General features: G+C 47.2%; 11 protein-coding genes across 11 annotated transcripts; 5 read left to right on the forward strand and 6 right to left on the reverse strand.

The window, feature by feature from the left end:
- Positions 1-342: 342 nt before the first annotated feature.
- Positions 343-1,845, reverse strand: EDB93DRAFT_1128745 (uncharacterized protein). The gene is made up of 6 exons (XM_041448850.1): positions 1,745-1,845; positions 1,281-1,687; positions 1,179-1,231; positions 1,089-1,130; positions 996-1,036; positions 343-942 (listed from the first exon to the last, which is right to left on the reverse strand). The coding sequence occupies exons 1-6, from the start codon at positions 1,798-1,800 to the stop codon at positions 561-563; spliced, it is 981 nt and encodes a 326-aa protein (XP_041310658.1). The 5' UTR covers positions 1,801-1,845; the 3' UTR covers positions 343-560.
- A 1,825-nt stretch (positions 1,846-3,670) lies between these two features.
- Positions 3,671-8,471, forward strand: EDB93DRAFT_1128754 (P-loop containing nucleoside triphosphate hydrolase protein). The gene is given in 22 exon segments (XM_041448851.1): positions 3,671-4,022; positions 4,079-4,181; positions 4,308-4,413; positions 4,466-4,541; positions 4,567-4,696; positions 4,750-4,799; positions 4,856-5,041; positions 5,061-5,096; positions 5,193-5,273; positions 5,330-5,473; positions 5,533-6,092; positions 6,139-6,235; positions 6,284-6,537; positions 6,586-6,700; positions 6,755-6,785; positions 6,826-6,875; positions 6,927-7,082; positions 7,134-7,271; positions 7,322-7,540; positions 7,590-7,748; positions 7,798-7,936; positions 7,985-8,471. 22 exon segments carry the CDS (start codon positions 3,732-3,734, stop codon positions 8,182-8,184), a joined length of 3,321 nt encoding a protein of 1,106 aa, XP_041310659.1. The 5' UTR covers positions 3,671-3,731; the 3' UTR covers positions 8,185-8,471.
- EDB93DRAFT_1128756 (thiamine diphosphate-binding protein) lies at positions 8,472-10,522 on the reverse strand. The gene is made up of 10 exons (XM_041448852.1): positions 10,203-10,522; positions 10,122-10,147; positions 9,990-10,068; positions 9,929-9,937; positions 9,822-9,877; positions 9,766-9,773; positions 9,604-9,716; positions 9,248-9,545; positions 8,806-9,197; positions 8,472-8,756 (listed from the first exon to the last, which is right to left on the reverse strand). The coding sequence occupies exons 1-10, from the start codon at positions 10,437-10,439 to the stop codon at positions 8,643-8,645; spliced, it is 1,332 nt and encodes a 443-aa protein (XP_041310660.1). The 5' UTR covers positions 10,440-10,522; the 3' UTR covers positions 8,472-8,642.
- A 516-nt stretch (positions 10,523-11,038) lies between these two features.
- Positions 11,039-11,381, reverse strand: EDB93DRAFT_1247545 (uncharacterized protein; the record flags this gene model as incomplete). Its single annotated transcript, XM_041452604.1, has 2 exons — positions 11,039-11,302; positions 11,349-11,381. 2 exons carry the CDS (start codon positions 11,379-11,381, stop codon positions 11,039-11,041), a joined length of 297 nt encoding a protein of 98 aa, XP_041310661.1.
- Positions 11,382-12,708: 1,327 nt separating this feature from the next.
- EDB93DRAFT_1262662 (NAD(P)-binding protein) lies at positions 12,709-14,698 on the reverse strand (the record flags this gene model as incomplete). Its single annotated transcript, XM_041454198.1, has 7 exons — positions 12,709-13,225; positions 13,275-13,774; positions 13,830-13,996; positions 14,043-14,203; positions 14,251-14,291; positions 14,348-14,582; positions 14,654-14,698. 7 exons carry the CDS (start codon positions 14,696-14,698, stop codon positions 13,175-13,177), a joined length of 1,200 nt encoding a protein of 399 aa, XP_041310662.1. The 3' UTR covers positions 12,709-13,174.
- A 1,260-nt stretch (positions 14,699-15,958) lies between these two features.
- Positions 15,959-17,600, reverse strand: EDB93DRAFT_1128771 (mitochondrial K+-H+ exchange-related-domain-containing protein). The gene is made up of 5 exons (XM_041448853.1): positions 17,314-17,600; positions 17,097-17,258; positions 16,876-17,047; positions 16,732-16,791; positions 15,959-16,668 (listed from the first exon to the last, which is right to left on the reverse strand). The coding sequence occupies exons 1-5, from the start codon at positions 17,578-17,580 to the stop codon at positions 16,289-16,291; spliced, it is 1,041 nt and encodes a 346-aa protein (XP_041310663.1). The 5' UTR covers positions 17,581-17,600; the 3' UTR covers positions 15,959-16,288.
- Positions 17,601-17,609: 9 nt separating this feature from the next.
- EDB93DRAFT_60098 (uncharacterized protein) lies at positions 17,610-18,724 on the forward strand. The gene is made up of 3 exons (XM_041456828.1): positions 17,610-18,144; positions 18,200-18,276; positions 18,328-18,724. Exons 1-2 carry the CDS (start codon positions 17,718-17,720, stop codon positions 18,244-18,246), a joined length of 474 nt encoding a protein of 157 aa, XP_041310664.1. The 5' UTR covers positions 17,610-17,717; the 3' UTR covers positions 18,247-18,276; positions 18,328-18,724.
- Positions 18,725-19,696: 972 nt separating this feature from the next.
- EDB93DRAFT_1128775 (Zinc/iron permease) lies at positions 19,697-21,129 on the forward strand. The gene is made up of 5 exons (XM_041448854.1): positions 19,697-19,885; positions 19,943-20,018; positions 20,074-20,486; positions 20,539-20,720; positions 20,777-21,129. The coding sequence occupies exons 1-5, from the start codon at positions 19,786-19,788 to the stop codon at positions 20,936-20,938; spliced, it is 933 nt and encodes a 310-aa protein (XP_041310665.1). The 5' UTR covers positions 19,697-19,785; the 3' UTR covers positions 20,939-21,129.
- Positions 21,130-21,249: 120 nt separating this feature from the next.
- Positions 21,250-22,317, forward strand: EDB93DRAFT_1079816 (CYTH-like domain-containing protein; the record flags this gene model as incomplete). The annotated part of the gene is made up of 5 exons (XM_041445485.1): positions 21,250-21,460; positions 21,510-21,559; positions 21,627-21,897; positions 21,951-22,075; positions 22,132-22,317. The coding sequence occupies 5 exons, from the start codon at positions 21,250-21,252 to the stop codon at positions 22,315-22,317; spliced, it is 843 nt and encodes a 280-aa protein (XP_041310666.1).
- An 841-nt stretch (positions 22,318-23,158) lies between these two features.
- On the reverse strand, positions 23,159-24,892 carry EDB93DRAFT_1128794 (uncharacterized protein). Its single transcript, XM_041448855.1, has 6 exons — positions 24,640-24,892; positions 24,449-24,593; positions 24,159-24,332; positions 23,854-24,103; positions 23,663-23,807; positions 23,159-23,613 (listed from the first exon to the last, which is right to left on the reverse strand). The coding sequence occupies exons 1-6, from the start codon at positions 24,866-24,868 to the stop codon at positions 23,228-23,230; spliced, it is 1,329 nt and encodes a 442-aa protein (XP_041310667.1). The 5' UTR covers positions 24,869-24,892; the 3' UTR covers positions 23,159-23,227.
- Positions 24,893-24,903: 11 nt separating this feature from the next.
- On the forward strand, positions 24,904-27,988 carry EDB93DRAFT_60202 (GCFC-domain-containing protein). Its single transcript, XM_041456832.1, has 11 exons — positions 24,904-25,148; positions 25,205-25,278; positions 25,333-25,529; positions 25,576-25,770; positions 25,822-25,930; positions 25,979-26,094; positions 26,145-26,392; positions 26,442-26,996; positions 27,048-27,308; positions 27,365-27,655; positions 27,707-27,988. Exons 1-11 carry the CDS (start codon positions 24,960-24,962, stop codon positions 27,773-27,775), a joined length of 2,304 nt encoding a protein of 767 aa, XP_041310668.1. The 5' UTR covers positions 24,904-24,959; the 3' UTR covers positions 27,776-27,988.

Here is a 27,988-nt window from a genome sequence, read left to right on the forward strand (position 1 = left end):
TAACCTCAGTTTCCTAGCTCATGCATTCACACATAAGAAACATAATTTGCTACAGAGTGCTCTATAGCACTGTAACATTCTGTAGCACAATCCGCCTCACTGATGGACTTGTACATGTGGGAGCGAGCCCTGAGTACCTAAGGATTTCGGGTCTAACTGATAACTAATGAGAATTTTGAGGTCGACTTGGCGTCTGCACAAAGTATGGCACAAGTGAACAGCACCATAGCTCCGCAGACCCTGGGCCTCCAATTCAATGATATTCACTACGATGTTACACAATTCCAGCTGGGTAATACAAGTACATATCAACTCGCGAAAACATCATGCAGTCTTTGAAATTCATAATTCTCTCACAAGACACTTCTGAACGACAGCCTCGACCTTGTAAAAGGGATCAGTAATACTTTGGTATGAGCGAGGCAAAAATTACCTGGGACAAGTTGATAGGCTGCGTCTCTACAGCAGCTGATTGTTCTGCCAGTGCTGTCTGGTACTTTTCGAGAATATGATTGCCTTCAACCTGAATGGAGTTATGAGAATTAATAACACAACATTCATCAACATTTTACCTGCTGGATTTTGTTCCTTGCTTCGCCGAGATTCTCAGCATTGAACCATATGTCGACGATCTGATCTCCTTGCGTACGCTGTTCGCATGCATTATCGACAACGAGGGTGCTGTGTTGGATGCCTGAAGTCACGAAGTTCTTGTGATACACATTATCGACAAGGAGAGTATTGTGTTGGACGCCTGCAGCCATGAAGTTCTTGTGTAGCCTCAGAGCAATTTCGCTGGCATTGTCATTTTCTTTGTTCGCCATGCTGCGAACTTCAACCTGGTGCTTGGCAACGTAGATCTCGCTGTCGACTGCTTCTAAAGCAGAACCAGCAACGAGAGTGGGCAGCACCCTAAGATCGCTCAGGTTGACCACTTTGCCTCTATCACAAATAGTTGATCTATCAATATGTGATCAAAGCTGCGATCGACTTACCCCGTTTTCTTAGCCAATCCTTGGTAGAAATCACGCGCTCTCTGCGTAATCAATTATGTATCTGACACAGAAGCATAAAGAAAATAATCTCACCTTGTAATTCTGGCTCAGAGTAGGCTCGCACGCAATCACATACTGTGTTGACATTAGACTCTAGCACATGATGTGGAATGTTCGACATACCAGAGTGATGCCAGCTTTTCCCATGCTCGTCGCAACACGGAGCGGGTCAATGTCTAGTTTAGCATTAGTCCATTACGACTGAAGAACAAAAGTAGGATTTACTAAGTGGAGACCCTTCGGGGAAGCCGTCTTCATCCTCTCCGATTCCATGCGGGGGTGAATCGGTAATCAGCACCACAACCTTTGTCGCTTCGTCCCTCCAATCAGCCTTGTAGGCAGCGGATAAAGCATCGCTTTGACAATCAGGTTCATCTCCACCGCCTGCCGCTGTTAAGCTGGCCAAGTTAGACACAAAACTTCCAACATCGGACGTAAAAGGGTATTCCTCGGTGATGAAGCTGTGCTCTTGAGGAGCATGATCACGGAAGGCAATAAGACCAAATCTCAGGTCTTGCAGAGTGAATTTCCCCCCAGATAAAAGAGTATTACAAATCTGGGTGATCCCGTTGCGCGCAGTGTCGATATACGGCTGTTGACTCCCTGTAGCGTCTTGGACGAACATGATATCACTGAGTTCAATTTACGATTAGCGCCATGCAGCTTTCGCGCAACAAAACAGTCCTCACAGTGGCGCTTTGGTGCGATGCACCTCATTGGAGGTGGGATTAGACTGGTAGGCCATTGTGTAAAGTGCAGTAGACAGATCCGAGTAAGAAATGCGAACAAGCTTAGGCTGTTAAGTGGGTCTCAATAGCCTTTATATACGAATGAAACACACTGAACAGTGAAAAATAAACTAGTCACGGTCTTTTTGGATGCTGTCTTAGGCAAGCATGTTATCATGTGGCCTGGCATTTTCATCGAGAATTGGGGTCACGGAGATCGGACACGAGGCTATCACGGGAGGGACCGAGCCGCTAGGGGGTGATGAAAGATAAAAACCGACTTTAAGTTCTCTTGTAAAGTGAGGGATTCCTGAGTCAGTTTCTCTGTGCTATGTGATGATCTCTCCACCCTACTCACCGGATCTCCAGCACAAGACCGACGACGTCCCTTGTGAGAACTTTAATCATTGGAGCATCCGGTCGATCTAATGAGCACTTCCTGATGAAGTTGGTAGACATGAATATACTATTCTTCTATCAGTGATTTTCCCTTGGAAGTTGAACGAGAATGGTGAGCCGGGCAAGGACAGGCTAGCTCTGGATTGATTCTCATCAGTGGGGTGGATTGCGCTACAGAGCACTCTGTAGCAAATGATGTTTCCCTGATGCTGGGCAATAGCACACGATGATCTATTCAATGATGATCAGCTCTCACGAAGCAGAGAAAAAGACCGAGCGACTTCCTCGTGACCACGACGAACTATATTTCGATACATCTGGAGATGGAGAAGATAATGCATGCACTATGATGGGTTTAGAAAGTTCCTATCCGCGAAATCCTCCACGGTCGAGTATTTTACGTCGACAGATAGCCATTAATATTAATGCCATTTTACAAGCCCCGAGTCTTGCCCGAGCCTCTTGGACGTCTTGCAGCATTGAGGCATGTTCGAGTGGCTTCTCGAAATCCACGCAGAGATCACTCATTCAAAGTTTGGACCAAGAACGCATAAAGAAAATGGATATCGTGCCTCATGTGAACCCATAAGTATTAGACAGAGTCCGAATCATTAACGCAGATCGATCGCAGTTCTATTCTGTCCTGAATTTGAACATTTACGTCTGCATGCACCAGACGCCGTTATCAATTTCTTTATCGGTACCAAGCATTGGAACCTCTGGGAGGGGAAGACGAAATGAGAAAGTGCAGAGGAATAAAGTCATTATCGTACGTGATCACCTTCTTTGAGGTCATGGATAACTGAAATGAAAAACGACATCGGAGCTCGAGACCGACAGATAGATATGTGCGAATGGGGAGAAGAAGTGCTCTCGTGCGTTATTATTTTCAATGAGGCGGCATTAGAATCTCGAGTGTCAAATGACAACCTGCATTGTCTGGATGAAACTTTGTGGATGAAGAGATCCATTGTTGGCGGCAGTGAAATCGCATCGAGCGTTATAGTTGAAGGCACGAATGAACTTCTGTAAGACTTTGGGACTATTCCACTGTGAAGCTCCTGGTTCGTGGCTCTCTCTCGCCGCGACAGATCACTGCTGGGCAATCCGCTAGAAAGATCGGCCATTATGTCCGCAGCTGATAATCAAGAATATCCAAGGTTATGGTAGTCAGAGTGGTCGATCTCGAGGCGATTCGAGTTCTAGAAACGATTTTGAACCTTGAGAGTCGTAGAATTCGACGTCCTACTATGGTTCGTCGAGATAATCGTTCACTCCGATACCCTGCAGGTACCCCTTTGGCAGCATTTTTAGTGCTTCTCACAGTCTATCAGACCCAGTTCGTCTGTATGGCACAATACAGCCTCTAAACATATACTGTTTCGGTCGAAAATCTCGAGGTGAGTGAGTGAGGAAGAAAATCGCGAAGAATGATTAAGTAGTTTTAATGTTTGTTCTTGTTGACAGCGTGGCAACCTTCCAATTGCAACGCGTCGCGGCGCGCTTCACGTACAGTGGGATACACTGTCTTTCATTACCTTCAGCAGTAATGGCAAAACGCAAAGTGGTTGTTGACGACGACGACGCGCTAGATACTCTGTCTCAACACTCCAAGCGTCCCAGGACTATTGATAGCGACGATGAGGTCGTTTTTGACCAGTCGCGACACCGCAATAGAAAGCCTGGCAATGGCAATGGCAAGGCGCGCCAAGAGGATAGCGATGAAGACGATGAAGATCTAGCCCAGGAGGAGCACAATGAGGAAGAGGAACAACGCTTCGAAGAACTCAATGGCGAGGCCATTCGCCAGCGCCTCGAGCAGAAGCGTAATACCTTTGGTGTTAGTAGGATGTCAGCTACCTCTGCTTATGGCTCAAGCTGATCTATGTACGATAGGGTATTGCAGAGCACGGGATCATCGAGTCTATTGAGATGCACCATTTCATGTGCCACAAGCGACTTACTTTCACGTTTGGACCTCAGATTAATTTCATTATCGGTGAGTGTCACTCCAAATACGTTAAGCAGATGTTGAAACAGCTCTATAGGCCATAATGGAAGTGAGTACTGCATCTCCAATGACCGACAATCATCGTGTTTTATTATATTGACTTGACCCTGTCAGGTGGAAAGAGTGCTGTCCTATCTGCGATCACAATTGCACTTGGAGGAAAAGCAAACTCGACGGGACGCGGCAGTGGCCTGAAATCTTTCATTCGTGAAGGCCAACCGTAAGATTAACCTACTCAGGCTTGTGTTACTGACCTTGAGACGTTCCACAAGGATATCTGAAATCACCATTTCGCTCAAGAACCAGGGCGAAGAAGCATATAAGCCCAAAGAGTACGGAAAGAGCATTGTGATCACGCGTAAATTTCACCAAGGACGGATCATCTTCATGGAAAATCAAGAGTAAGGATGGCAAGGTTGTGTCCACAAAGAGAGACGAGCTTTCAGCCATCTGTGATCACATGAACATTCAAGTCGATAATCCCATGAATGTCCTTAGTCAAGGTGAGTACTAGGCGCATGTATGCGTCTTCAGTTCCATGTTCAAGTCCATGTAGATGCTGCTAGACAATTTTTAAGTGCTTCACATCCCTCCGATAAATACAAGGTTGGTTTGCTTCCACTTTCTATCAAGTGTACTTAGTTCACGTGCATGCATTGCAGTTCTTCCTGCGAGGCACCCAGCTATCGCAGCTTTCTGAGGAATACGATGCTTGCCTTGATAATATCAACCAGACTAAGAAGGTGCTACACCAGAAAAAGCAAGTTCTACCCGACCTACGCGCCGCATTCAAGGAAGCTAGCGTGCGCTTTGAAGAAGCAAGTAAGGCAAGAGAGCAGCGCTGCAAGGTTGATGAAGCTCAAGAAGGAGCTTGCCTGGGCTCACGTCGCAGCGAAGCAAGCGGTAAGAGCAGATTTCCTTGACATCCCCCTTGATCCGTACGGCACGGTTGTTCATGTGTATTGTGGAAAATGAGTTCATGGAGCTATATTTTTTCAGGAAATGGAGGAGAAGCTTGAAGAAGTTGCGAAGGCAGAACGTCGCTTGCCCAAAATCGAGGCCGAGATGAAGACAGCCGAGGTGTGTTCCTAGAAAGTCACGATACTGATACTCATATGCTCACATATTCTTGCTAGTCCCAATTCCAACTTGCCTCCGATGCTGTAGTACAATTCGACAAGGAGCATGCTGCACTTGGCGACATCGATCACCTCACCAAGCAACGCGAAGATCTGCAAGAAAAAATGCGCAGTAACCGGGTGAAGATAGGAAATTTCAAGGTCTCTATACCTAATCTTCTACTTTAGTTCCTGTCTGACATGACTGTCTTTTCATATAGAATGACGAGAAAACAATGAACACTTCTCTTAACTCTCTCAATACTGCCATTGAGAACTATAGGAAAAATATTGCTGAAGAAGAGCGTCGTCTCGCTGCAGATACACAAGTAAAACGAGACGAGCTTAACCGAAAGCTGGAGTCCGCCAGAACAGATGTCACGAACACTGATCAAGCGCACAAGGACTTCCTTGAAGCCAAGCGTCGAAAATTGGCTGAGCAGGACGACATCAAGCGCAGGGGGCTCGCCGCCGAAGCCAAGAAGAACAGCGCACAGGAGCGTGTTGTTGCGGCCCAGAGTATGATTTCTCAATGTAAGGAGAAAGGACAGAATGCACTTGCTCCGTACGGTCGAGATATCAAAGGTGTCCTCGACCAAATTGCGAAAATGAGGTGGCATGGGGACATGCCTGTTGGTCCGCTTGGGATTCATGTCAAGCTGAAGGACATGGCGTGGGCAGAATTAATGAGAATTCAGCTGGGAGGCCTGATGAGTGCGTTTGCTATCACCGATGCCAGGGACAGACAACAACTCAAGAGGTTGTTTGACCAAACAAATAAGTGCGTTAGTAACCCTTATATTACCTTGTCACTGACTGTGATCCAGTTCTCACGTTAATATTATCATATCCGAGCGCGACCTGTTTGACTTCAGCGCAGGAGAGCCACCCGATTACATTCCCACTGTTCTTCGTGTCCTGGAGGTAAGTCTACACTGTTCTCGTTACTACCTATCTAATTCTGCTATCCAGATCACAGACCCCTACGTCCTCCGCTTGTTAATCAACCAAGCAAATATTGAGCGTACGGTCGTTGCACCCAAGCGTCTTGATGCCGACAACATCCTGAAACGAATGAATGGAGGAGGTGTCGCGTGGGCAGCTGATTACATGCGTGTCCATCGATATGTCGAGGGAGGTGGTCAGTCGATCAAATTGCAGAGGCTTCCTCCAAATGACCCCCGCAACATGATGTTCACATCGAGTGACTCTGCCTCCATGCTTAGGTTCGTTGATATTGTACCATCTCACACTCGTGCTAAATCACTTTGTAGTACTTGGCAAGAGAATTTGCGGAATGCAGAGGCCGAATGTAAGGCTGCACAGGAAGAAGCTGCTCAGCTCAGACAGCAGTTTCAGAACCTGGCACGCGGAATCAATGGGATGAGTGTTAGTCTCATCCATTCCTTTCCATTACACCCTCAAACATGCATGATTTGCTAGGAACAAGAACGGTCCTTATTCGAAACCCACCGTGCTGCGAAACAAGAGCTTGCTTCTCTTCAAGAAGGAAGCAAAAGAAGAGATGCCGGCTGATATCATGGGGTTACAGAGCGCGCAAGATGTATGTTCACGTGAATTTTATCTGTTCCAGCTGACAACCCTTTCCGTACAGGAAGCCGAAGCGGAAAAGGCCTCGATCGTGCAGCAATTCGAGGACGCTGTCGGTAGGAGAACAGTCATCGATCAAGAGCAGGCTACTTTACTTTTGGAGTTGAACAAAGTCAAAAGCCAAATCCATAACTTTGAAGAAGCACGTCAGGAAGTCCAGGCAAGAATTACCCCCATGTTTTGTCTGCTGTCACTTAACACCACAATATAGAAAAAAATTGAGGACGCTGCTATGAGTCGTCTTGAAGCCCAAACCAACAAAAATCACTACGTAAAGAAGCTCGAGGACGAAACTAAAAAGGTTGAAGCCCTCGATGTTATTGCGAAACAGCTACAAGAGGAGTTCATAGTAAGTATTTCAACATTTATAACAGAGCTCGAGCGCTGACTCTCTATCAGAACTGGACCTCGAGTGCTGAGGAGTACTGCGAGCGGGTTGAAAATCCTCGCAAAGTCGATGTAGTGGAGCGTACTCTCGAATCCGTTCAGAAAGCACTCAAAGAACGGGAGCGCAGGCATGGCGCAACGGTCGAGGAAATGACGATTGAGGTGAACAACGCGAAAGCTGTCCTAGATACTGCAGAAAAGGAACTAAGAAGTCTCGCTGCCCTGAATAATGTAAGGCTGGCTCGCGCTAATGGATCATTTCACTAACGCTATTCTTTAGGCTCTGAAGAGGTCGCTTGTTATTCGTTTAAACCGCTGGCAAGAATTCCGGCGTCACATTGCTCTACGATGCAAGGTTGTATTCCAGTACCATCTTTCCAATCGTGGGTACTTTGGAAAGATTTTGTTCGACCATGCCAATCAAACGCTCCAGCTGAAGGTATGTCTCTTTTTATGCGAATGACTTATTGCTTATGTTTTGGAATCAGGTTCAAACTGATGATCAAATGGCTACGCAAGGGAGGGACAAAGATCCCCGGTCACTGAGTGGCGGGGAAAAATCATTCTCCACGATCTGTTTATTGCTCTCACTTTGGGATGCGATTGGCTGCCCTCTTCGCTGCCTCGGTCAGTGCGCACATGTAGATATACTCTCCTCTTTCTGACCGTCTTTAGATGAGTTTGACGTTTTCATGGATGCTGTCAATCGCCGCATTAGTATGAAGATGATGATCGACACTGCCAATGCTTCGGACAAAAAACAGTATATCTTGATCACACCCCAAGATATGGGCAACATCCATGTCGGCCAGACAGTCCGTGTCCATCGAATGAGTGATCCTGAGCGCGGGCAGGGCATTCTGGCATTCACTTAACCCTGTTTTCCCTCGTGTTTTCTTTGGTCTCGACAAGTCGTAGACGATTTAGATGCATACATTATTCCTCGCCTTTTATTTTGGTCGTGCTTTTCGAGTACTACACTAACGCTTCAGCACCTAAATCTTATAATATGCCAACGGGACGCAGGGCAGTGCCAATGCTAGTATATACGAGCCATTCTATGGTTGTCACTAAGTTATTCTCTGAGCAGTGATCATCCCGTGTTGTCCTCTGGGCATCGAGTTTTATCGCTCTACTGTTGATCCAGAAAATTATTTGCTAGATGTCGATGATGATAAATTCGTGCCAGATTCATTACAACTACACTAATTTCTGAAATTGCAATGTTCATACAGTTCCATATAAGCCTGTATGCTGTTTGCGAGAATAGTTACATTGGAATAGTGCGTTTCACAACCATCCTTCGGTTGTGAAATGGGTATCGAGGGAATCATCAATCCGCTAGTTTCTTCCCTTCATCCTTGAAGATCTTGAGCTCATTCTGCCATGGCTCCCACGCTTGTCCATACTTCTCGAGAAGTCCCGCTAACTCCTTCCGCTGTTCCTTCTACAACCAAAGTGAGTACACGTTCACCAATGGATCCAGCCACACTCACTATATTCCAAGGCTCTTCTGCATATACATCATTGAACAACTCTGCCAGGTCAGGCTTCTTAAGAGTCTCCGCGCGCTTGAACGCTGCGAGCACATCCTGTTTCAAACGAGACTTGAGCTCTTCCTCTTCTGCCTTATTCCACCATCCCTGGGATTCCATGAATAGGCGGAAACGCGTGATAGGGTTGTCGATCTTCTTTATGTTCTCGACTTCCTGGCGTCCCCTATATGCAAACGAGTCGTCTGACGTCGAGTGATGGCCGACTCTATAGGTCATTATCTCGACCAGGACTGCCCGACCACCTTCTAAGCACCGCCTTCGCCCCTCCTTAACAGCGCTCATCACCGCAAGCACGTCGTTTCCATCGACACGAATTGTATCGATACCATAACCTGCGAAGAAAATTCGATGAACTGTGATACAAACGCGCAATGTGGGTTACCTGGGCCTCTTGCGCTCAGAGAATCGCCATAATATTGTTGCGAGCTTGGGGTGCTGATAGCGAATCCGTTGTTGCGTGCCAGAAACAATGTTGGTGAAGGCAACGTGGAAGCAAGGAGCATTCCAGCGTGGAAGTCTCCCTCGGATGCTGCCCCTTCTCCAAAAAATACGCAGGCCACATTCTTGGAGCGTCTCTCTGGGTCGCGTTTCAGTGCGTAGCCAACCCCTGCAGCTTGTGGTATTTGAGTTGCGAGTGGGGACGATATCTGGTGGAAATGGTGCTCTGTGGAGCCGAAATGCTGACGGAGTGCCAGTCAATTTTGAGCAAGGAAACAACAATGAAGCAAGGTGACATACTACGGGCATCTGGCGTCCCTTGCCAGAATCTTCGTGTGTTCCGAAACACTGGGCCATGACGCGGTCAAGAGTGAAGCCTCGCCACAAGAGCACCCCAACTTCACGGTATTGTGCTGCAGTTGGAATTAGCCAAAGTATAAGTGATGAATAAATATGTCCGACCTAACACTCTGGAAACATAGTTGGTCAATAACTCGACCGAGATCGGGGAAACTTACTCGTCATCATCAGCCAGTGCAGCAGCAGAACCAATCACAGCAGCTTCTTCTCCATACTTGACAGGGGTCAGCAACTATCATTTATCCTGCGTGGCCATTTATCTTACAGAAGTCATCTAAAGATGTGTCAGATGATGATTGAGAGGCATCATTAGATTGTGCACGTACATAAAAGGATATCTTGCCTTGACGTTGGACATTGTAAAGGATATTATCCAGCGTCGGAAGCAACTGCATATTTTCATATCTAATTGAAGGCCGTGTAAGCTACGATACTGGATTACTGCGAAACCAACGCACAATCGTCGCGCGAACTGTTCGCTGATCTGAGTGAACTTGGACGTCAGTTGGTCTATTCGGCACGGAAGAGGGCACACATGCCTCGGGCACTTCGGCACCTTCTATTGGGATACCAAGGCCATCAAGAACTCTATAACTTGGTATCTTGCTACCGTCTCCAGTTACAGAATTGAAGAATGAGAGCTTCGACACGACCGGCGAGTCCGTCGTAGGGAGACAGCCTAATGAAGAAGAGGTAGGTTGGGTCGAGAGCGCTCGACCTCCCGGGCCAATCCTTGTCAGTAGGGGAGAATATTTGACTGACAACGAACGCAACATTTCTAGAGAGGCTCGGATAGTAGTAGTTCCGGAACAAGTGAGTCGAGTGCCCCACGGTCCACGGAGCTTGCGGTAAAGTTAAAGTAGGATGTGATCTAAAAATAGCCACAAGACTTACGTTCAGCATATGCGGAAAATCACAATTAAAGCCTCATTGCAAGCTCTCAATGTAACTCATTATTAATGAAGGAGCCTACAACTCGTCCACAACTACTTTGACCAGAGTACGTAGGGAAAAAAGGAAATCTGGCCTATCGATATGAAAATAGCTGTACGGGCCCCGGTCGATTGATATCGAGAATCATCATCACCATGAAACTACTTCAATTCAATCATATGGTATGTTACGGTCAAAGCTTGTATCTTCTGTCGTTATACTATGAACGATGTGTTACCGCGTCCATATGGGTGAGACGCCCACGAGTCACTGGGCCACGAACGTAGAGAGCTGCTATGCAAACAACACAGTTTGGAGGTCGTACTCATCCGTCTGACTCGGTATTTCCATGAGGTAGTAGACTCAAAAGCCTCGCATAGAACTCTATAAAATAGTCAAGAACTGTACACTGCCAGATAGAATCGTTGCAACGCACTTCTGATCAGTCTTTTGGTAACTTCAAAGCTTCCTTTGCAACTTTCTTGCGGCCGCCCATAAGTAATGTCACATAGTCCGCGCCTCCAAGAACATGTTCTCCCGTAGCCTTGTTCGATGACGACGGTTTTGACTTTGACTTTGACTTGAGATCTGCGCGTTTCTTTGCGGCTTGGACCTGCGATGATGCTATAGGTGCACTCGATGTATTAGCAGCGCTAGAAGATCCAGACGAAGGGCGTGACGCAGATGATGCAGTCGTTTTCTTTTTCTGATCATTGTTAGAAGATAGTAATACAGATTGATCGACGACTCACGATGCGTTTGTGCAGCTTCGCGTTCCTCCCCATCTTGGTCAGAAGAGGTGACAAGCGCTCAGTGGCAGTGCTCACGTTAAATTGTCAGTCTCTGCTTAGTAAGCATTCTATCCCCAAGCGTTTAGCGTCAAGCACTAAATTTCGTTCCAGAATATTTCGATCCCGAAACAAAAATTCAACAGCTGGTCTGGGTACAGGTCTGCGCAGACTCCAGAGCAGGGGTGGCAGCAATGCTCTAATGGAGCGCCGCCGCCCCTAGTAGCAACTAAAGGGTCGATTGCCGGCTAGTGTGCCAACTCTGATTTTATTCTTGAGGTGAGCTCGAAACTTTCGTAATCGGAATAATGATAATGACTTTGCCCCCTTGCAGCAATGGGCGCATCGTTTTATCCGCAGTTGATCAGTACTTCGGCGCGCGAAGAAAGTTCGCGCCGGATGCTGGTGCATGATACATTTGACTAAAAACATCAATTACAATTAATGCGGCAGCCGCAGTGGGATCAGTATTGCTATCCTTTCAAGTCAGTGCATGATAACTAATACCATGCGTCTGCATGGCTGTTCTCCTCCCAGATTTCGTAAATCATTGATAGAAGCTATTGGTACTAGTGTCTTTTGACCCCGTTACCATCATGATATCTTCTGGAATGCGTCGACGAACTCTGCCTATCATCGGTTTTGCCCGAGCGCGCGCGGGGTTCGATGTAAACCCACACGGTCGGCACCATTGATGCACAATCACACCGGAAACTCGACCATCATCGCCGTTCAAAGCACATGATCATGGTTCCAAGAGTCCTGGTGCAATGGAGATACGGCGGATATGAATACATTGAGCGCAACGATCATACCCCGTCCGGGACAATCATGATGGTATTCGGGGTGCTCGTTTCACTTTGTGAGTTATAATCACATTCTCACAACCCTCCTTACGTTTCGTCCGGATCCTCTTGGCGCTACGCCTTCATGATTGCTATCGTTATCTATTTTTTTTTACTGGTATGGTTAAATCGACAGCCCTTCAAGCCCGAGCTTGGCGCGGAGATTGATTGCGCAACAAGCCAACATTGTGCCTCCCGAAGCAGCAACATTAGCCCTACCAGAACTGCATTGGGCGCAATAGTTTCCAATATGGTCCTTTTAAAACTCATCACCGTCTTCGTGAAAAAATACATGCAAGACTATTATGGCGGTTGAACCGATTTTACGCGCTAAAGGTCTCACGGCAAACGGGCTTCGTGCTCGGAAGGACTCGGACGAGTTTTATTGCGAACTGAGAGACGGATGTGGTGCATGAGAAGGCAGGATAAGGCGAAGTAAGTGCGAGACTCAGTTCTCGAGCAATAAAGACTAGAAACAGACTTCAACAGCGGGCTTCTATTTAGCCTTATAGAAGGGTGCTCATGACAGGGCCCATGATTGAACAGCTCGACGCATAATGAATCCCGACGCAGAGGGAGAACCCCTGTTTTTGGTCATATACTTAAAGGGAACGCCCAATCATGATCATGGGTGCCTCAACCTTGGTGATTCATTCAAAGTTATCGCAACTGAACTCCACTTTAATACCTTATAATTGAAAAGTTGATCGCCATAAACAAAGCATGGATGGTGAGGGTAGCGGTTAGGTAGCGGTTAAGACCTCTGGCGAGCCCCTTCGCACAGGCGAATTCATAAACGACTTCAAATCCTCTTAAACGCCAAGCTTGTGTACTGGGAACATGTAGCAACAGACTACGATCCACGTGGTGCAGGCTAACAAGATATTTCCCAAAAACTGCACGGCATAAGGCTTTGAAACATACACGACAATAAACAATCTATCATCAAGCACTTGGGGGTACATATGTGGATTGGGGTCGAGACCCAAGTCCGCTCTGCATGTCGAATTAGAAGGACCATCGTAGAAATGTATGGTACACTCACCTCTTCATAAATTTTCTCAATCCATTCCATGTTTGCAATAGAGTCCTCAGGGTTCACCCAAGTTTGTGGTGTTCGGCCCTTGACCTTGTCCACAAAAGCTTCCAACTGGTACCTATAAGTAAGCCACCAATCCTCTCCTTTACCACTCTCGAACGTATACGCTTTCTCTGTCCTCGGGGCGGCACCGTCAGGTTTCACGGTGATATAGTGGTAAATCACTGGCATCACGAAGTTGAACATATCGATAGAGCCACGTTCACAAACTACGTTGACGTCAATTTCTGGCAAGCGAGGAATGAAACCCCATCGGGGAGGGTGGGCAAGGCTGCATCTGATAGTGGACTTGACTGGCTCCTCGCCAGGCTTCGAGGAAGCAAAAGTGAGATTGGCGGTGGTGCCTAAATCAATACGTGGATCTTTGGGATGTCGCGTTGCAGTTGCGGATATCACTGCACTTGGGTTGGCTGATGCGAGATAACGAACACAGCTTAAAGGATAACCTTGTGGGATCAATCGTGTTAGATGAGCTCAAACGCGGGAGAAAGGGAAGCTGACATCCGCAATCCATCATCGCACCGCCGCCAAGGTCGTAGTTCATCCGAATATTAGCGGGGTTGCTAATCGCACCCTTCGGAATCGTAAGAGTTGCATTTACCTCCTTGAGAGCACCCAGTTCGCCACTGTCAATGATGGCCTTGACGCGTTGAATGGCAGGGTGAAACCTGATATTTGTCAAGACAGTCCTTTGTTACGATAAAAGACAATCACCTGTAGTGGAATGCCTCGAGAAGCACGAGCCCTTTCTGGTCCGCGAGAGCAAACATACGGCGAGTTTCTTCGGCGGTATCACCACTGGGCTTCTCCAAAAGCACGTGTTTGCCGGCAGCAAGAGCTTTCATCGTCCATTCGTAATGTAAACCGTTGGGCAGCTAACGGGTATTTAGTCACAGCGAAACAGCGTTCAATTAACACGCACGGGGTTATAGACGATGTCTACTGCGGGGTCATCTAGAAGTTCTGTCATGCAGCAGTAAACACAAGAGATGTCACTTTCAACGTGTTGTATGACTTACGTTGGTATCCATCTCCCCCTCCATACCACTTCTTGAAGCCATGCTTCTTCGCGAAAGTCTCGGCACGGGTGATGTCGCGGGCAGCGACAGCATAAAGTTCTACTTCCGGATGGGTTTTGGCAGGCATAACAAGAGCATGGGGAGCTATTGCGGCTGCGCCTAGAAGACCGACTTTGAGGGGAGGAGAAGCATCGTTGCTTTCCACGCTGGGTGGAAGAGGTGGACTAATGAAAGCCTGTGACAAAAACGGTGAGATTTATGTATTACACCTATCCTGGTATGTATTGTCTGTAGAAAGGGACTTACCGCATGAACGCGCTTAAAGACACCAAAGATGTCGGTGACGGACATGATACGTGTCTTGTAGGTGAATGTTGCAATGTAAGGTCAGGGTGAGAACTGTCCATGCCTCGTCGGTACTGTTTCCGCATCTGGTCAAGGCTGTGACAAGGCATACGATCAGTACTTACCAGTACTAGTCTTCAGCGTTTCAGCTTCAAAGCGAAAGCGAAATTGAGCAGGCTGAGCCGCTGTGAAGTAAAGTCTGCCCAAACTAATGAGATTCCAATAAAATGTGGCCTAGATGTATTATATATAGGGGCTATTGACGTATTCACATATGTCCGCCTAGCAATACCGGGGGTTTTTCAAAATGGGTATTGGGTTTCTAAATTCACTGATCATCATATCGCGAGCTGCACACTGAACAAATAAATTCTGTGATTTTCTCTATCATCTATGGAATATAACTGTCAAGAATCTATGGAAAACATTGTGCAGTTGTGTTCATAATAAATCATTTATTGACATAGTATGTCCACTGAGCATCAATGCTACCTAAACCATCTTATATCCTTATATAAATAATTCTCATCACAGCGATTTCTACACAGTGATTGAATGAGGGCAGAACTGTGTTATCAGTACTAGTGAAATGTTGTAACGTGACGGTAAATCTGCCGAGGGTATCGTTGCATACAAACTCCAGTGTGACATTGCCGCGACAGAATTTGTAGCCAGTCCCTGCCCAATTGACATCGCACAACCGTTCCGACACTCGAACACCATCACAAAAAAAATCAGATTTCACCTGGGTGTGATAGAGCACGATATTTCCCACAGGTCTGTCAAGAAACCTCTTGACGAGTGTGCTGCGGATCAAACATTGAAAACCCCCGCCAGTGACAGTACAAATGACAAAGTCTCAAGACACAAGACCAGTTGCAGTGCTTCTTATGCGCTTTTGGGTGTTCTGTGGTGTTCCATTCCTTGAAGTTGTCTTGTATGTACGTAGTTAGTGGTAATGCACTGCCAATAGACAGCGATGACATCATTGACAAGTAACTCCAACGGAACAGGCCTTAACTTGAAGTTGGGGCCAATCGTCATAAGCTCAACATCGTTAGCGTGGGGGTAATGTGCTTAGGGTACAAACACCGTGATGTTGCAGTCGGATCTATGATGACGAGGTGACTGAGCACTTACGAATTCGATCTTAGTCACTACGAACTTGAATGAGTTGATTTGATAGTGTACGTTCAGGCTGTACCTTGATATCAATAGAGAGGGAACATCTTTTAATTGAAGGACACAGCATAATGTAAGCCGCGAGCTGAAGTGGCCGTGTTCCGAGAAACAAACAGGCCGCCGCATGATGGATGGTTCGCCCGAGCCCGGTCCAGTTCATGGTGGTTCGTGTTTCAAGTATCCAATGACAGGAACAGCATTTCAAGATCAAACCCGATGCCGATGACGGTTGATGACGGCTTTGATACAAGTCGTTCTAAAGTAGTTACAATGTATGTCGAGGATATATCCAAGTACGATCGAGAAACGTCTATTCAAAGACAGTTCCGTGCCGATGCCCCTTGCAAATCCGATCTAACAGCGATGCCACCTTTATTAATGTACCCAATCATACCTTGTCCATTCCATAGCTTATCATCGGCCGGATGTTCCTCCAAGTCGTCCACGCACTTGTTCCACTGCCCGATACATGTCTGCCGCTGACGATTCTGGAAGTCCAAAAAGCTCCAAGATATCTGGAATAGCTTTGCGAGTAAGTAATAGTCCTTGAGAGCTCTTGGGCACGTTAGATGAATCAGGCTGTGATGAAGAAGCTGTCGGTTCATCGAACGGGCGTCCGTTGTTCGTGTTTGGAGTATCTGCTGCTAATGATGCTGCGGACCGGGGAGGGAGAGCCGTCGGCAAATCCATCCTCGGGACGTAAGAAGCGTACAGTTCATCGAGTGCCGGACTTGGCTCTGGCACAATCAATCCCTCATCTAAAAGGGATGACAGATACTGCGAAGTTCTATATGCTGCACAGGGCCATCAGACAGCGTCGAAAAGGTTATTCCGTCTCAAAAAAAGACTGCACTAACCTCTGTAATGTGACCAAGATCTCCATACACAAAAGAAGAATGGCAGGTTGGGTATCACAGCTATAATTCAAATCAAGGTCCCAGCCGTGAGCAAATGTCAATACAACACGTCCTTCAATAACGCGTCGCGACCACGAGACTCACGGACGATCATGAAGGGCGCCGTGAGTGGCGCAATTGCCATCCACATCCAAAATCCTCTACGATGCCGGGGCTCCCGACTGGTTAGAAGCGTGCGAAGGTGTACAATCGAGGGATGCAACACATCCGCAGGTGGTAGCGAGGCGTAAATCGATGGCGGATAAATCAGGGGTATCTAACAGCCAACATCAATACATGCTCGCATAGAACATCATTCATCTCACCCGCAAGGCCTCTGTTGCACTTTGCTTTTCCGAGAAATTTACCTCGTTTGCTTTTGGTGCATGAGTAATCGCTGGTCCTAAAGAAGGGTCGACGCCTTTCAGGGCTAGCTCTTCAAAGTCTATGCGATCGACGATGCGTTCGCCAAGCTCATAAGTTCGCAACTAGATATTTATAAATATGACGACCAGACGCAATATTTCAGCGAAAAATACATGCCTTCCAACTGCCTTCAGGTGCTTTTCCAAAACCAGCCCAAAGGTCTGCAGCTTTTGTAGACGCCCATTTCACTGCTCGCTTTATAGTAGACTGGTCTTGGAGTTTAACGTTACTGCCTTGAGAGAGGTCAAAGTGGTAGAAAATAAGCATGCGGTTGGGGTTAAAAATGGCATGTGGCTTCAACCCCTGATCTGGTGGTATCTTTGGGCGAGAAAGAGGTAAAGCAATAATACGCATTGTACGTATCGCTTTAGGAACAGTAGACATGATTCTGGGCCGAATAGTAAATTACTCAAGAACATCGTTGGGCATGCCATTACTACTAGGCGTTACGTAGACCACGTGACATGTGGCATGCATAAGGAACTCAAACGCGACTTGCATCATGATCAGCGCTAACCACCATGAATTCCCCAGGTCCAGATTCCCCGATCTCAACAGATTCATCTGATTCACCTCCACCTGATGACTTCCAGTTCACAGCAAGTGGCTCGAGCGCCCGCGATTCTCATACATCGTTCCTCCATTCCACTACGGCTCAAATATTGGGAAACCTCACGTCGGTGATGCCCAGCCCTGGATCTAAGCGTCGCCTCCCTGGAGGCTCTTCATTTGATGGTCCTTTACGGAGAGATGCAAAGACGAGGAGACGAGAGGATGCGATGAGCATGGGGCCAAATTCTCGTCGAATGACTGAAAGTCAAAACCCAAATACGGGAGGAAGTAATACTGGAATGACTAGTAATGCCTGGGGAGGGAAGAACGAACATGGGAACAGGCGTGATAAAGAAGACCTCGTCGATGTTTTACTGACTGAACAACTTAGAAAAGGTCGGACAAGCCTTGTTTTGATGATACTCGATCTAATTATCACGGTTACTTATAGAATTTGGAGATCCGTTCTTGGAGACAGCCATTAAGAGCCTGAGCTGATCTATGTACTACACCATTCGAGTCGTTCTGGTGAGGAATGATTATTGCCTCAATTTCCCACCATTAACTTACGCCACACAGTAACCGCTCATATCATCGTCGTTCTCGTATTGGACCAGCAAGAGCGTCTTCTAAAGCACACGACATGATCCCTGCGCTGTTTATGTTCCGTGATAGCGTCGAACTTGCATGAATCTCTTCTATATCACACCGCGGCGACGAATGTAATATTAGCAACCCTATATGTTGGAAAAAGTTCCGACCAGGGTAGACTGTATATCGAATTCAAAGTTCGGTCCGACAATACGATGCTCGGTTTCGAGTATCCAAATTGATGTATGAAGGACCCCGTTTCAACAGGTTATCGATTCATCCGCCACAATAAAGAAGACGCATGCATTGGTCAATACTCCCTGAAATGGGGCTAGTACTGCGCATGCCGGACAAACCAGCTCAATTGTTTTGTTTTGCCCTCTTCGATCAGGAGAAATAAGGTTTTGTTGATGAGAGAACGAAGCCAGATAACTGTCCTTCGGGCCCGTGATATAGGGGGGATTTTTTATCGCTGGGGTTTGCCTTGACTTTGCACATATGCGAGTGGCTTCTTTGTCAAGAATGGGGCTCTGGGACCGTCATTCGTGACACACTCGGATCTTCCTTGCCTGAGCGTGAAACTTTTACATTTGTGTCAAGGTATATATCAAATAGAGGTCCTGCCGTGTTTTTGGAAAATATGGACAGTACTAGGATCCGAATACTAATTAAAATCTAAGCCCATGAGTGCTATGAGACTGCGTGTCTGAAAGTGACAATGCACTGGGTGAATTGTTCACTTGGCTTGTCCTAGGCTGCTTCGATGCTGATGCGGCATGTCATCGCGGTCGTATGGCAAATATAGTCGCAGATGCTCCAAGACATATATGCCATAGGGCTACGATCGCATCAGACTTCGATATTCGGGATCGAGAAGACGTCTGAAGTTCGGGAACGCGCTTTCAAATCTGAATGCAAAATCAAACCAGACGCGTTAGATGAAATGAGAGAATTGGAATGCGCGCGGAAAAATCGGGGTCAGCGGAAGACTCGCGGCCTCAGGATAAGGTCAGATCAAGACATCAGATCAGAGGCACGTTTAAACACGCATGAATTTCAACAGATATCCTTTGTATCTCAAAGTCCAAGATCTTGCCAGTATTCGAACCGCTAGTCGATCGCTGGTTGGCGGCGTCCATCGGAAACTGATCGTCACTATCGGCCGGCTTATTCGAAGAAGCAGATGAGCCTCTCTCTTCAAAACAAAAAACGTCGTCTTACACATTTAATTTCCTCTTGTTTGAGGAAATCTTTTGCGAGCGTCCTGAGGGCTTCAAGTTTTTGTGTTTTGAGTACATATTGCGCGGAAGTAAAGTCGAGATCAAGAACGTTCAAACTCCGCGAATTGTTAAAACGCCGGTACAGACATCAACATCCTGAAACCTAGGCCTGTAGCGCCCTAGCCACTTTGCGAAGACATACACCAATTCTCATCTTACGAACGAAATGGCATCCAGCGGTTTCCTGCGCATCGCGTCCATGTCCCTAGTCATGGGAGCAGCATCCTTTGGGGCAGGCCTCATACCGCTGTCGTCGTCATTGTCTAGTATGCACCATGCTAGACTTCAGTTGTACTTGGATTAAGCGTCATTATTGTTCGCAGAAAGTCACCTGGCGAAGTTGTCTATTCTGAGCACTGGGTTACTCATCGGTGCTGCGCTTGGCATTATTATTCCCGAGTGCGTCTCGATATCTTTTTCCGTTTTCTGCCTCCAAGTTAAAGTATGTTGGCAGAGGAGTAACAAGCACGATCGCTGGCGACCCTGAACCAGAATCGTACTCTTACAAGATCGCGTCATGCATACTTTTGGGGTTTGCATTCATGTTCCTGGTGGAGGAGTACATTTCCCCACATGCTCGACCTCTTATGCCTTTGGATACTCGCCACGAAGTAGAAGATGTCCACTTTGATGTCGCGCTTGAGGAGCTTGAGCGCGAGGAGGGTATGACACTGCCTGGTTCACACGCGTCTACTTGGCAAATGTTACGACACGCACCTTCCTCGAGCTTACAACGCGCATACCCACTGTCATTAGGACTTTCAGTACATGCTTTAGTCGATGGATACGCGCTAGGCGTATCGTCCCTTGAGACGCGATCAGGTGCTCTATCTTTTGTTGTATTCTTGGCTATCATAATACACAAGGGTACGCCTGATCGCTTTTCTGTCGCTTCATCAACCTGCTGACCAGACAACAGCACCCACGGCCTTGGCTCTGACATCTTCTCTCATGGCAACATCCCTCCCTCCGTCAGAGTGCAAGAGACACTTGCTCCTTTTCAGTCTCGCTACGCCAGTCAGCGCCATGCTTTCTTATGTATTGTATACCCACACTGGTGATGGAAACAACCTGTTGGTCGGGACGCCCTTACTATTTAGCGTAAGTTCTATAAGCTTCTTACCGTCGATTGGCACTGATGAACCAATGCTCCCTAGGGAGGTACCTTTCTCTATGTAGCAACTGTAGTGAAGTCGCCATCAGAACATGCACCTTCATCGGCTCAAGAAACCATCAGTAAAACGTCGCGAACATTTCTCCTGTTGCTGGGAATGTTTTTCCCGTTTATAATTAGTGCAATGCTGGGTCATGGTCATTAATGCCGTTGCAGTTCTGAGATAAATTTAAAGAATACACGTTAAATGGACATTGGGACTAGATGCCGCCTAGACACGGAATTTATAGGGTTTACTTACATCCCAAGTTGATCCCAGGCCTCAGGGTAGAAAGCTGTCAACATGTGTGCTTGGATTGTCTGATCAGCCAATTCCATTGTTTACTTCTCTCCCCCATGTCAGAAGACGGTCGCTCTCAGTCTGATGATAAAGAATCACCGCCACTAAAACGAGCCCGCCACGATGGCCAGTCTTCCGAAGCCACAAAAGTCAATCAATCATTTGTTCCATCCATCATGAACACCAGCTTGCCTCCATTGTCATTATCAATTCTCGGTGTTGAGCCTCTCGATGAATTTATTCGGGAGATCGCTGATTTTGTGCACCATATGATCGTGACGAGACCCATTCACCCAGATGCAAAAGTTGAGGTAGAAGCAAAACTTGGTATCCTGAAGGACCGCACCAGTGGGCAGCGCATGGTGCTACCAGTCCTAGTGGAGACAAGTACGTTCCCCAAGTCGTCGTTCATGATCCCTCGCCTAACGACTAGCAGTCTTAATCCCAAACGAAGTCGACGTTCGCTTCGAATCCAACATGTCTCTTGTCAGCTCCCCATTTCATGTAGTCTCTCCTTCAACCATAGCTCACGCGATTATTTGGAAAACGGCAGAGCCAGCACAGGCACTTCAATAACATGCTCAACGACCTGAAACGAATATCATCTCAACCGTCTCATCCAACGTCTCCCCTGGAGTATACCCATCTCAAAGTGATCGATTCGTTCTATCTATCCGAGGATCGAGAAAAAATACGCGTTACTCGCGAGGAGAAGACTAATACTGTTGTTGAGATAATGCGCAAAATAAGGCTTGGGGATCTTAATATTTTTAGTCCCAAGAGGGCGGTGGATTGGAGGATTAGCGTGTCGCTTGAAGTGCCGGGTAAGCTTGGATTCGTTCTCGCCAGGTGGCTGATGATGAGAATGACTCGATAGTTCCTCATCCTGTTGGATCTCCAACCCATATACGACGGAAGGATAGGATATGCTACTCGCATGAAGAGTTCAGCATCGACCTGACCCAAGTTCATTCCAGTAATAACACGACGCCCAACGCACCGGTATGATGTCCCCTTTGAATCGTCGCGAATACGATGCTGACATACCTTGAATGAAGCCTCAAATCTTTCACGAGTTGGAGGTGGAGATCATTCGTTCAGGACTGCTGCTTTCGACTGCTTCCAAACGTGGGGATCCGAATGTGCCAGAACTTGAACGCAACGCGTTTGATGAGCTTATTCGATCGTTTGTCAATAACGCTAGAATATTGGTGAAGAACGCGAACGACAGCTGGCATGCGTAACCTACTTCTTCAAAAGCTATAAAAAAGTGATACTCGAGCATTTTGAATTACGAGTTTTTACTGCTACCTACACCACATACGTCATTGTTCGCAAACTTCCGACATAGACTGATCTGAGGAGTTCAATGACATGTAACAATACAAATCAGACTCCAAGGTCCCAAACGCTTTCTCTGTGTACACCTTGTCCGTCGCGTCACTCGGGTGAACTCAGCTCCTCCCTTCTAGGTGCCTTTTTGAGCCCCTGAGCTAGAGAATCTGCCTTCCAGTTACCTTTGAGATCTGCAATATTCACGTTTGGTTTGGAACAGGCTATTTGGGTACCCCAGTCACCCGCAGCAATCTGAGTAATTTCAAGGTTGCCCTGCTTTCCCGTCTGTCGTCTGGCGCAAATGTCCAACTTCCGAGTGTCACGCGATGCGCAGTGTACTCACAGGAATATCACGAGTATCACCGCCACTGGCATCTCTGTTGTGAATTTATGTGAGTACTCAACGGGGTGAATCAGCACGCCCTGACATTCGGAACTACAACGGGCACCATCCTTGAACCCGGTCCGCGTTGTCCCTGGAGAAGTTAGGGTTTGGATAGGGAGTAAGTATTCCTGGGGGGCTCGGCGACAAGATGCTTAGAGTTTGAGGGTCCGCATACTGTGGACGATCGGCATACAGGTGTCACGGCGGTAGTGGTTGGAATCAGAGCACAAAGCTGCACAATATGTTCGAGTTATTGCAGTAAGAAAACACGAAGTTCTCAGGACAGAAAAGCTGTTGAGTCTAAAAATGACTCTTTCGTAGATATCACGTGCAGTGCATTTAAGCGGTTAGAGCCAAGCACAGCGTTTTGAGAGATGGGAACTCTTTTGTGTTCGACAAAGTACAACAGTAATATGATAATATGTCCCCGAAAATCACAGTCCAACAACTTCGACTAAATCTCCATCATCTAGGTCCGCCTCTCCGATTTCCGTGTCATCCGCCATCTTGTCACCGTCGACCATTAGCTGAGGTGTTGAAGTAGAAACGGGGTATCGATCGGATAGACCGGCTGCCTTGAGAAACGCTTTCACGATGGCACCACACGTTGTTGTAGGTCGGACTGTAAGATTAACGTTTTCCTCGGTAACCGCGGATCTGAGCACCACTTTGATTTTGTCACCACCAGTGGACTCGGCTTCTGACTCCGGGTCTGATTCTCTTCCCGGAGACGGTGAATTGTTTACGGACTGAGCGGCCTGTGGAGCTTGTTGATGGCGATGAGCACGTATGTAATCCCACGTTGTTTGATCACATGCTTCTATTAGAGGTTTTCAGTTTCGCGTACCCGCCCACCGAGAATAACGCACCGAGCTCTCCTTCTGCCCAAATTCGAACACCGTGAGGTGTGCCGGAAGCAAACAGACGCTTTCCGTCATGACTGACGACAAGATGATCTACCAACACAGCGGCCAAGTCCGCTAATTCTTCAAACAAGTACTGGAATGTGTCATGCTAACGAATGGGTCAGTAGTGCTAACTCATTAGCAAATGCACCCACTCTTTTCATCTTAAAGTTCCAAACATCCTTTACACCTGCCGTGTTCAGTGGATGAGGCCGCCATCGGACCTTGATAATAACTAACTCAGGGCCACCGCCTTGTTCTGGCGTGTTCTTGGTTGCTACAGCCCTTTTACGAACTTCCTCGACGATTTTTGCGAGTTCTGGATTCAAGTCAGAAGTATCCGTTAGGTCATCGGGAATTTCAATTGGTGAGGGAGCGCGAGGTGGCGCAACAGCAAGCGCTTGTCTAGTAAATCTTCGTAAGTGGATTACAAGCTTCGCCCAAAGGGATTTAGCACAACCTGACCAGTGCCCTTGCATTATTGAGTTGATGTACTGGAAGTTGCGGGGGTGGCGTAATAGATTTTGAGCGACTACGATCTCGTTTTCGTTTTCGGGGGGACGTATCGTCATCAGAGACCTTTGATGTGTTCTCCATGATTTCAAACTCGTCTTCTTCGTTATCTGAAGAAAGGCTACGGAAGAACTATCAATACAACCGATCCGCCGACCATGATGATGATATTCATGTACTATGCCGAAATACTCTAACAGTACGAGAAATAGCAACGAACTAGAGAAAAAAACGCACAGAGTGACTATGTCCGCCGCCTGCCACCGAGGTAATTCATGCTGTTTATTTGACTTCTTCTTGCGATGCCTCGGAGTAGATTCCGGTTCAGTTCGTTCACCCCAATCGAGGTCATCGTCCTCGTCAGCTTTGTCGGACGGAGTGTCTAAGAAGAATGAGATAATTGTGATAATCTATGAGAGCAGACACACCCTTCGTCATTGCCCGAAGCTTGTTCCAGCACTGAGTAGTTCTTCCGCGATTACGAAAGAATATAGCATCTTCATCGTCTAATTTGTTCTCTGCGATAGAATTTTGTGTTGTGCTCGTAGAACAGGACGGTTGTACTGGAGATGGTGTTGGATTTGGGTTCACAGTTGTCGACGATGCAGCCTTGGGCTTTGCCACTGGACGTGGCCTTGGACGCGGGCGCGTAGACATGATGAAAGTAGACAACGTGGGAAAATTTCGATAGCTGGCCTGGACCCAATGTGGTCATTCTTCCACCCAATTCGCAAACTCCTCGTCAGTAATGTTCAAAAAACCCAAGTCAAAGCTGGCCCCAAGGGGTAGGGAGAAGTCACCTGAAGACATATCACAAACAACATCCGGGAATGGAGAGAGCGTTGAGGAGTCGCCAATAGCCCTCGCGTCTAGACTGAAGAACAAAGCAAAGCGCACTAAGCTCAAATCTGCGCTCAGTTTCGGTGGTGACGAGGAGGTTCGTGTTTTCACTTCGTATGCTATTGAATTTTCGCTTACCACTCAAGATGTTAGGCAGGAGATGGGGAAGTCTTTAAAGTGAAGAAATCAAGTCTTAGTCAAAAGTTGTCCCTGAGTGCTCGTCCTGCGTATGTTTATGTCTGTGCTGATGTATAATTTGGTTTGCTTATGAGATCTATCAGGAACGTGCTGCCCGTCTCGCTTGATCAAGCTACTATTACTCCCCGATCTAATGGGGCACCCGTATATGACCAGGCGTACCTTTCACAGCTGAAAGCAAGCACGCCTTCGTCACGACGTACCACAGTTGCCGAGGGTTATGATGCAGACGTTTCGATGGACCCGGGTGAAACTAGTGTGGAGACCACTGAGATATCTGGTAAGATCTTACTCAAGTGCTTTTATCACTATCTAATGACGTGTAGTCGATGTTGACACAGCGATTCCTTCGGAATCGTCAATACTATCCGCTAAACAAAAGCGAGAACGTATGCGGACTCATGGTACAGAAGATGATTTTATATCTCTTTCTGTCACGAAACGTGATACCGTGCCGCAGGGTCCACATCCAGAAAGTCGACTGATGCGCGAAGAGGATGAGCTTGGGGAAGGAGATGACGGTATGTCATTTATCAGATTTTTTTCTCTCGCATCAGCCTGACAAAGTACAGAGTACGCGGAGTATACCAGTGCTCAAGAGCGCATTGCACTGGGCAAGAAGTCAAAAAAATTGGAAGCTTCGAAGCGCAAGGATGCTATGCAAGAGATGATCGCAGATGCGTATGTATAAGCATCTTGCTGAGAATTTGACTAACATTTTGTGGACAGCGATGAAGAAGACGAGGAGACCATGGAATGGGAAAGGGAACAGTTGCGGAGAGGCGGTCCATTCCCCACATCTCGTGAAGTATCCCCCGCAAAACAGGTCTACAAGCCTGCCGAAAGTAAGATATGTCCTTCTGGAGTTGTCATTGATTAACTGGAGTCTGATAAGTTCCTACATCGACTACGATACCCTCTCTTGGCCCGGCAACGGATCGCCTGTCTCAGTCATTGACCACCATGACCACGTCACATGCAACGAATGTGAAGGCAGCAGCATCGTTGGACGATGAACGTGAACAATTGGATGTCCGCGAATCAGAGCTACGCGAGATGATTGCCAAAGCTGAAGCAAAAAGGTCATGGTTCGCAGCATTCAAAGAATGGGTGGAAAGTGTGGCGGCATTTCTCGATGAGAAGGTTGGTATAATCCTTATCTCACGTTAACCAAAATCTCACGGATGCTTAGTTTCCAAAGCTGGAGAAGCTTGAGGATGAATTTATTTCAGTGCTCAAAGAACGCTCTGAAATGATCACTCAACGACGCCAAGCGGACAACCAAGATGATCTATCTTTGATTTTCGGCTCTTTTCTGGTGACCCCATCTGAAGAGATGGATGAGCTGGGGCGAGTTCTTCCTAGAGCAAACCCTGTTACCGCACGCCGTGAGCGAGAAGCCGCGCGAATAGCACGTCGACTTCGTCGTAAACGGGAACGTGAAATCAGGGTCATCAGAACGCAACTGGACCGAGAAGAGGGCTACTCGACGGACTCCTCTTTACCCCCATCGGACGCTATAGATTATCGAAGTGCTATGGAAAGAATAGCCAATGATGGACAAAATTTATTATCTGATGTTCATGCAGCAGAGTTCAGAGATCCGAGTTTGGGGTTGGCCAAATGGTTTGGTGGATGGCGTAGACGCTTTGGTGATAGCTATACCGGTGCATGGGGTGGGCTTGGACTCGTTGGTGCATGGGAGTTCTGGGTGCGGCTAGAACTTCTTGCATGGAACCCCCTCGAGGTACGTCGATTCTTTTATGCCATGAGACGCTTATTTTACCATCAGTGTCAGACTTCGCACACCCTAGATGAATTTGCGTGGTGTGCTTCACTACACGAGTACTGTGGAGATAAAGATGATGATCTAGAGTCGGATTTAGGCCCGAATGGTGACTTGGTTTCCGCAATGATTTCCACGGCAGTCGTGCCCCTCATCTGCAAGGTAGTCGAAGCAGGCGCACTTGACTCCTATTCCGCATTGGATACCCGCAATATGATAAACCTGGCAGAGCAAATAGAAGCTTCTATTGGACGCGACAGCCCCAAATTCCAGGTGATGGATACTCCATGGCACCACGAATGAGATGCTATTCTAATGCAATTTTCTAGATGATATTGAAATCGGTGTACTCCGTTTTTGAACGCTCTGTGACAGCGTCGGAAACTCTGATAGCTCCATTTGTTGCACTCAATCGCCCCGTTTTCGATCCGGGTGCCATTGCCGCCCGTCGGCGTCTACTTTGCCATGCGTCAAAGTTTTTGGACGCCCTCATTCGATGGCGCAAGTATACTGGTGAAAAATCGATCATTGACGACCTTTGTATCCGACATATGAACAATGTAGTCTTGCCAATTGCCGAAGGCGGGTGGGATGTCGGAGGAGAGGAAATAACTCAAGAGGTAATTGGAGAGAATGTCGGAAATTTACGTGGCTAACTCTACATATTTTAGATGATTGCCATAATGCCACCCGAATTGATACGCGCACTGAAAGCGCCATTGAGTTCTTTGACGACTTAAGCTAACACTTGTTCTTATGACGACGTTCAAGCGCGGTATGTTAATTACTTTGAATCATACCTTTTCTCCCCCCGAGTAGTCCCACTGTATGGCGAGGATAGTGCAGGGTACATCCCATGTAATCACACTATTACCGCTCGGCGCTCGGAAGATTCATATGAAGCTAAATGACTGTCATGCATAGCCTATGCGGCTTCTTTCTATACGCATGTA

Source organism: Suillus bovinus (assembly GCF_016758785.1).
Source record: "Suillus bovinus strain UH-Sbo-P2 chromosome Unknown EDB93scaffold_10, whole genome shotgun sequence".
NCBI lineage: Eukaryota > Fungi > Basidiomycota > Agaricomycetes > Boletales > Suillaceae > Suillus > Suillus bovinus.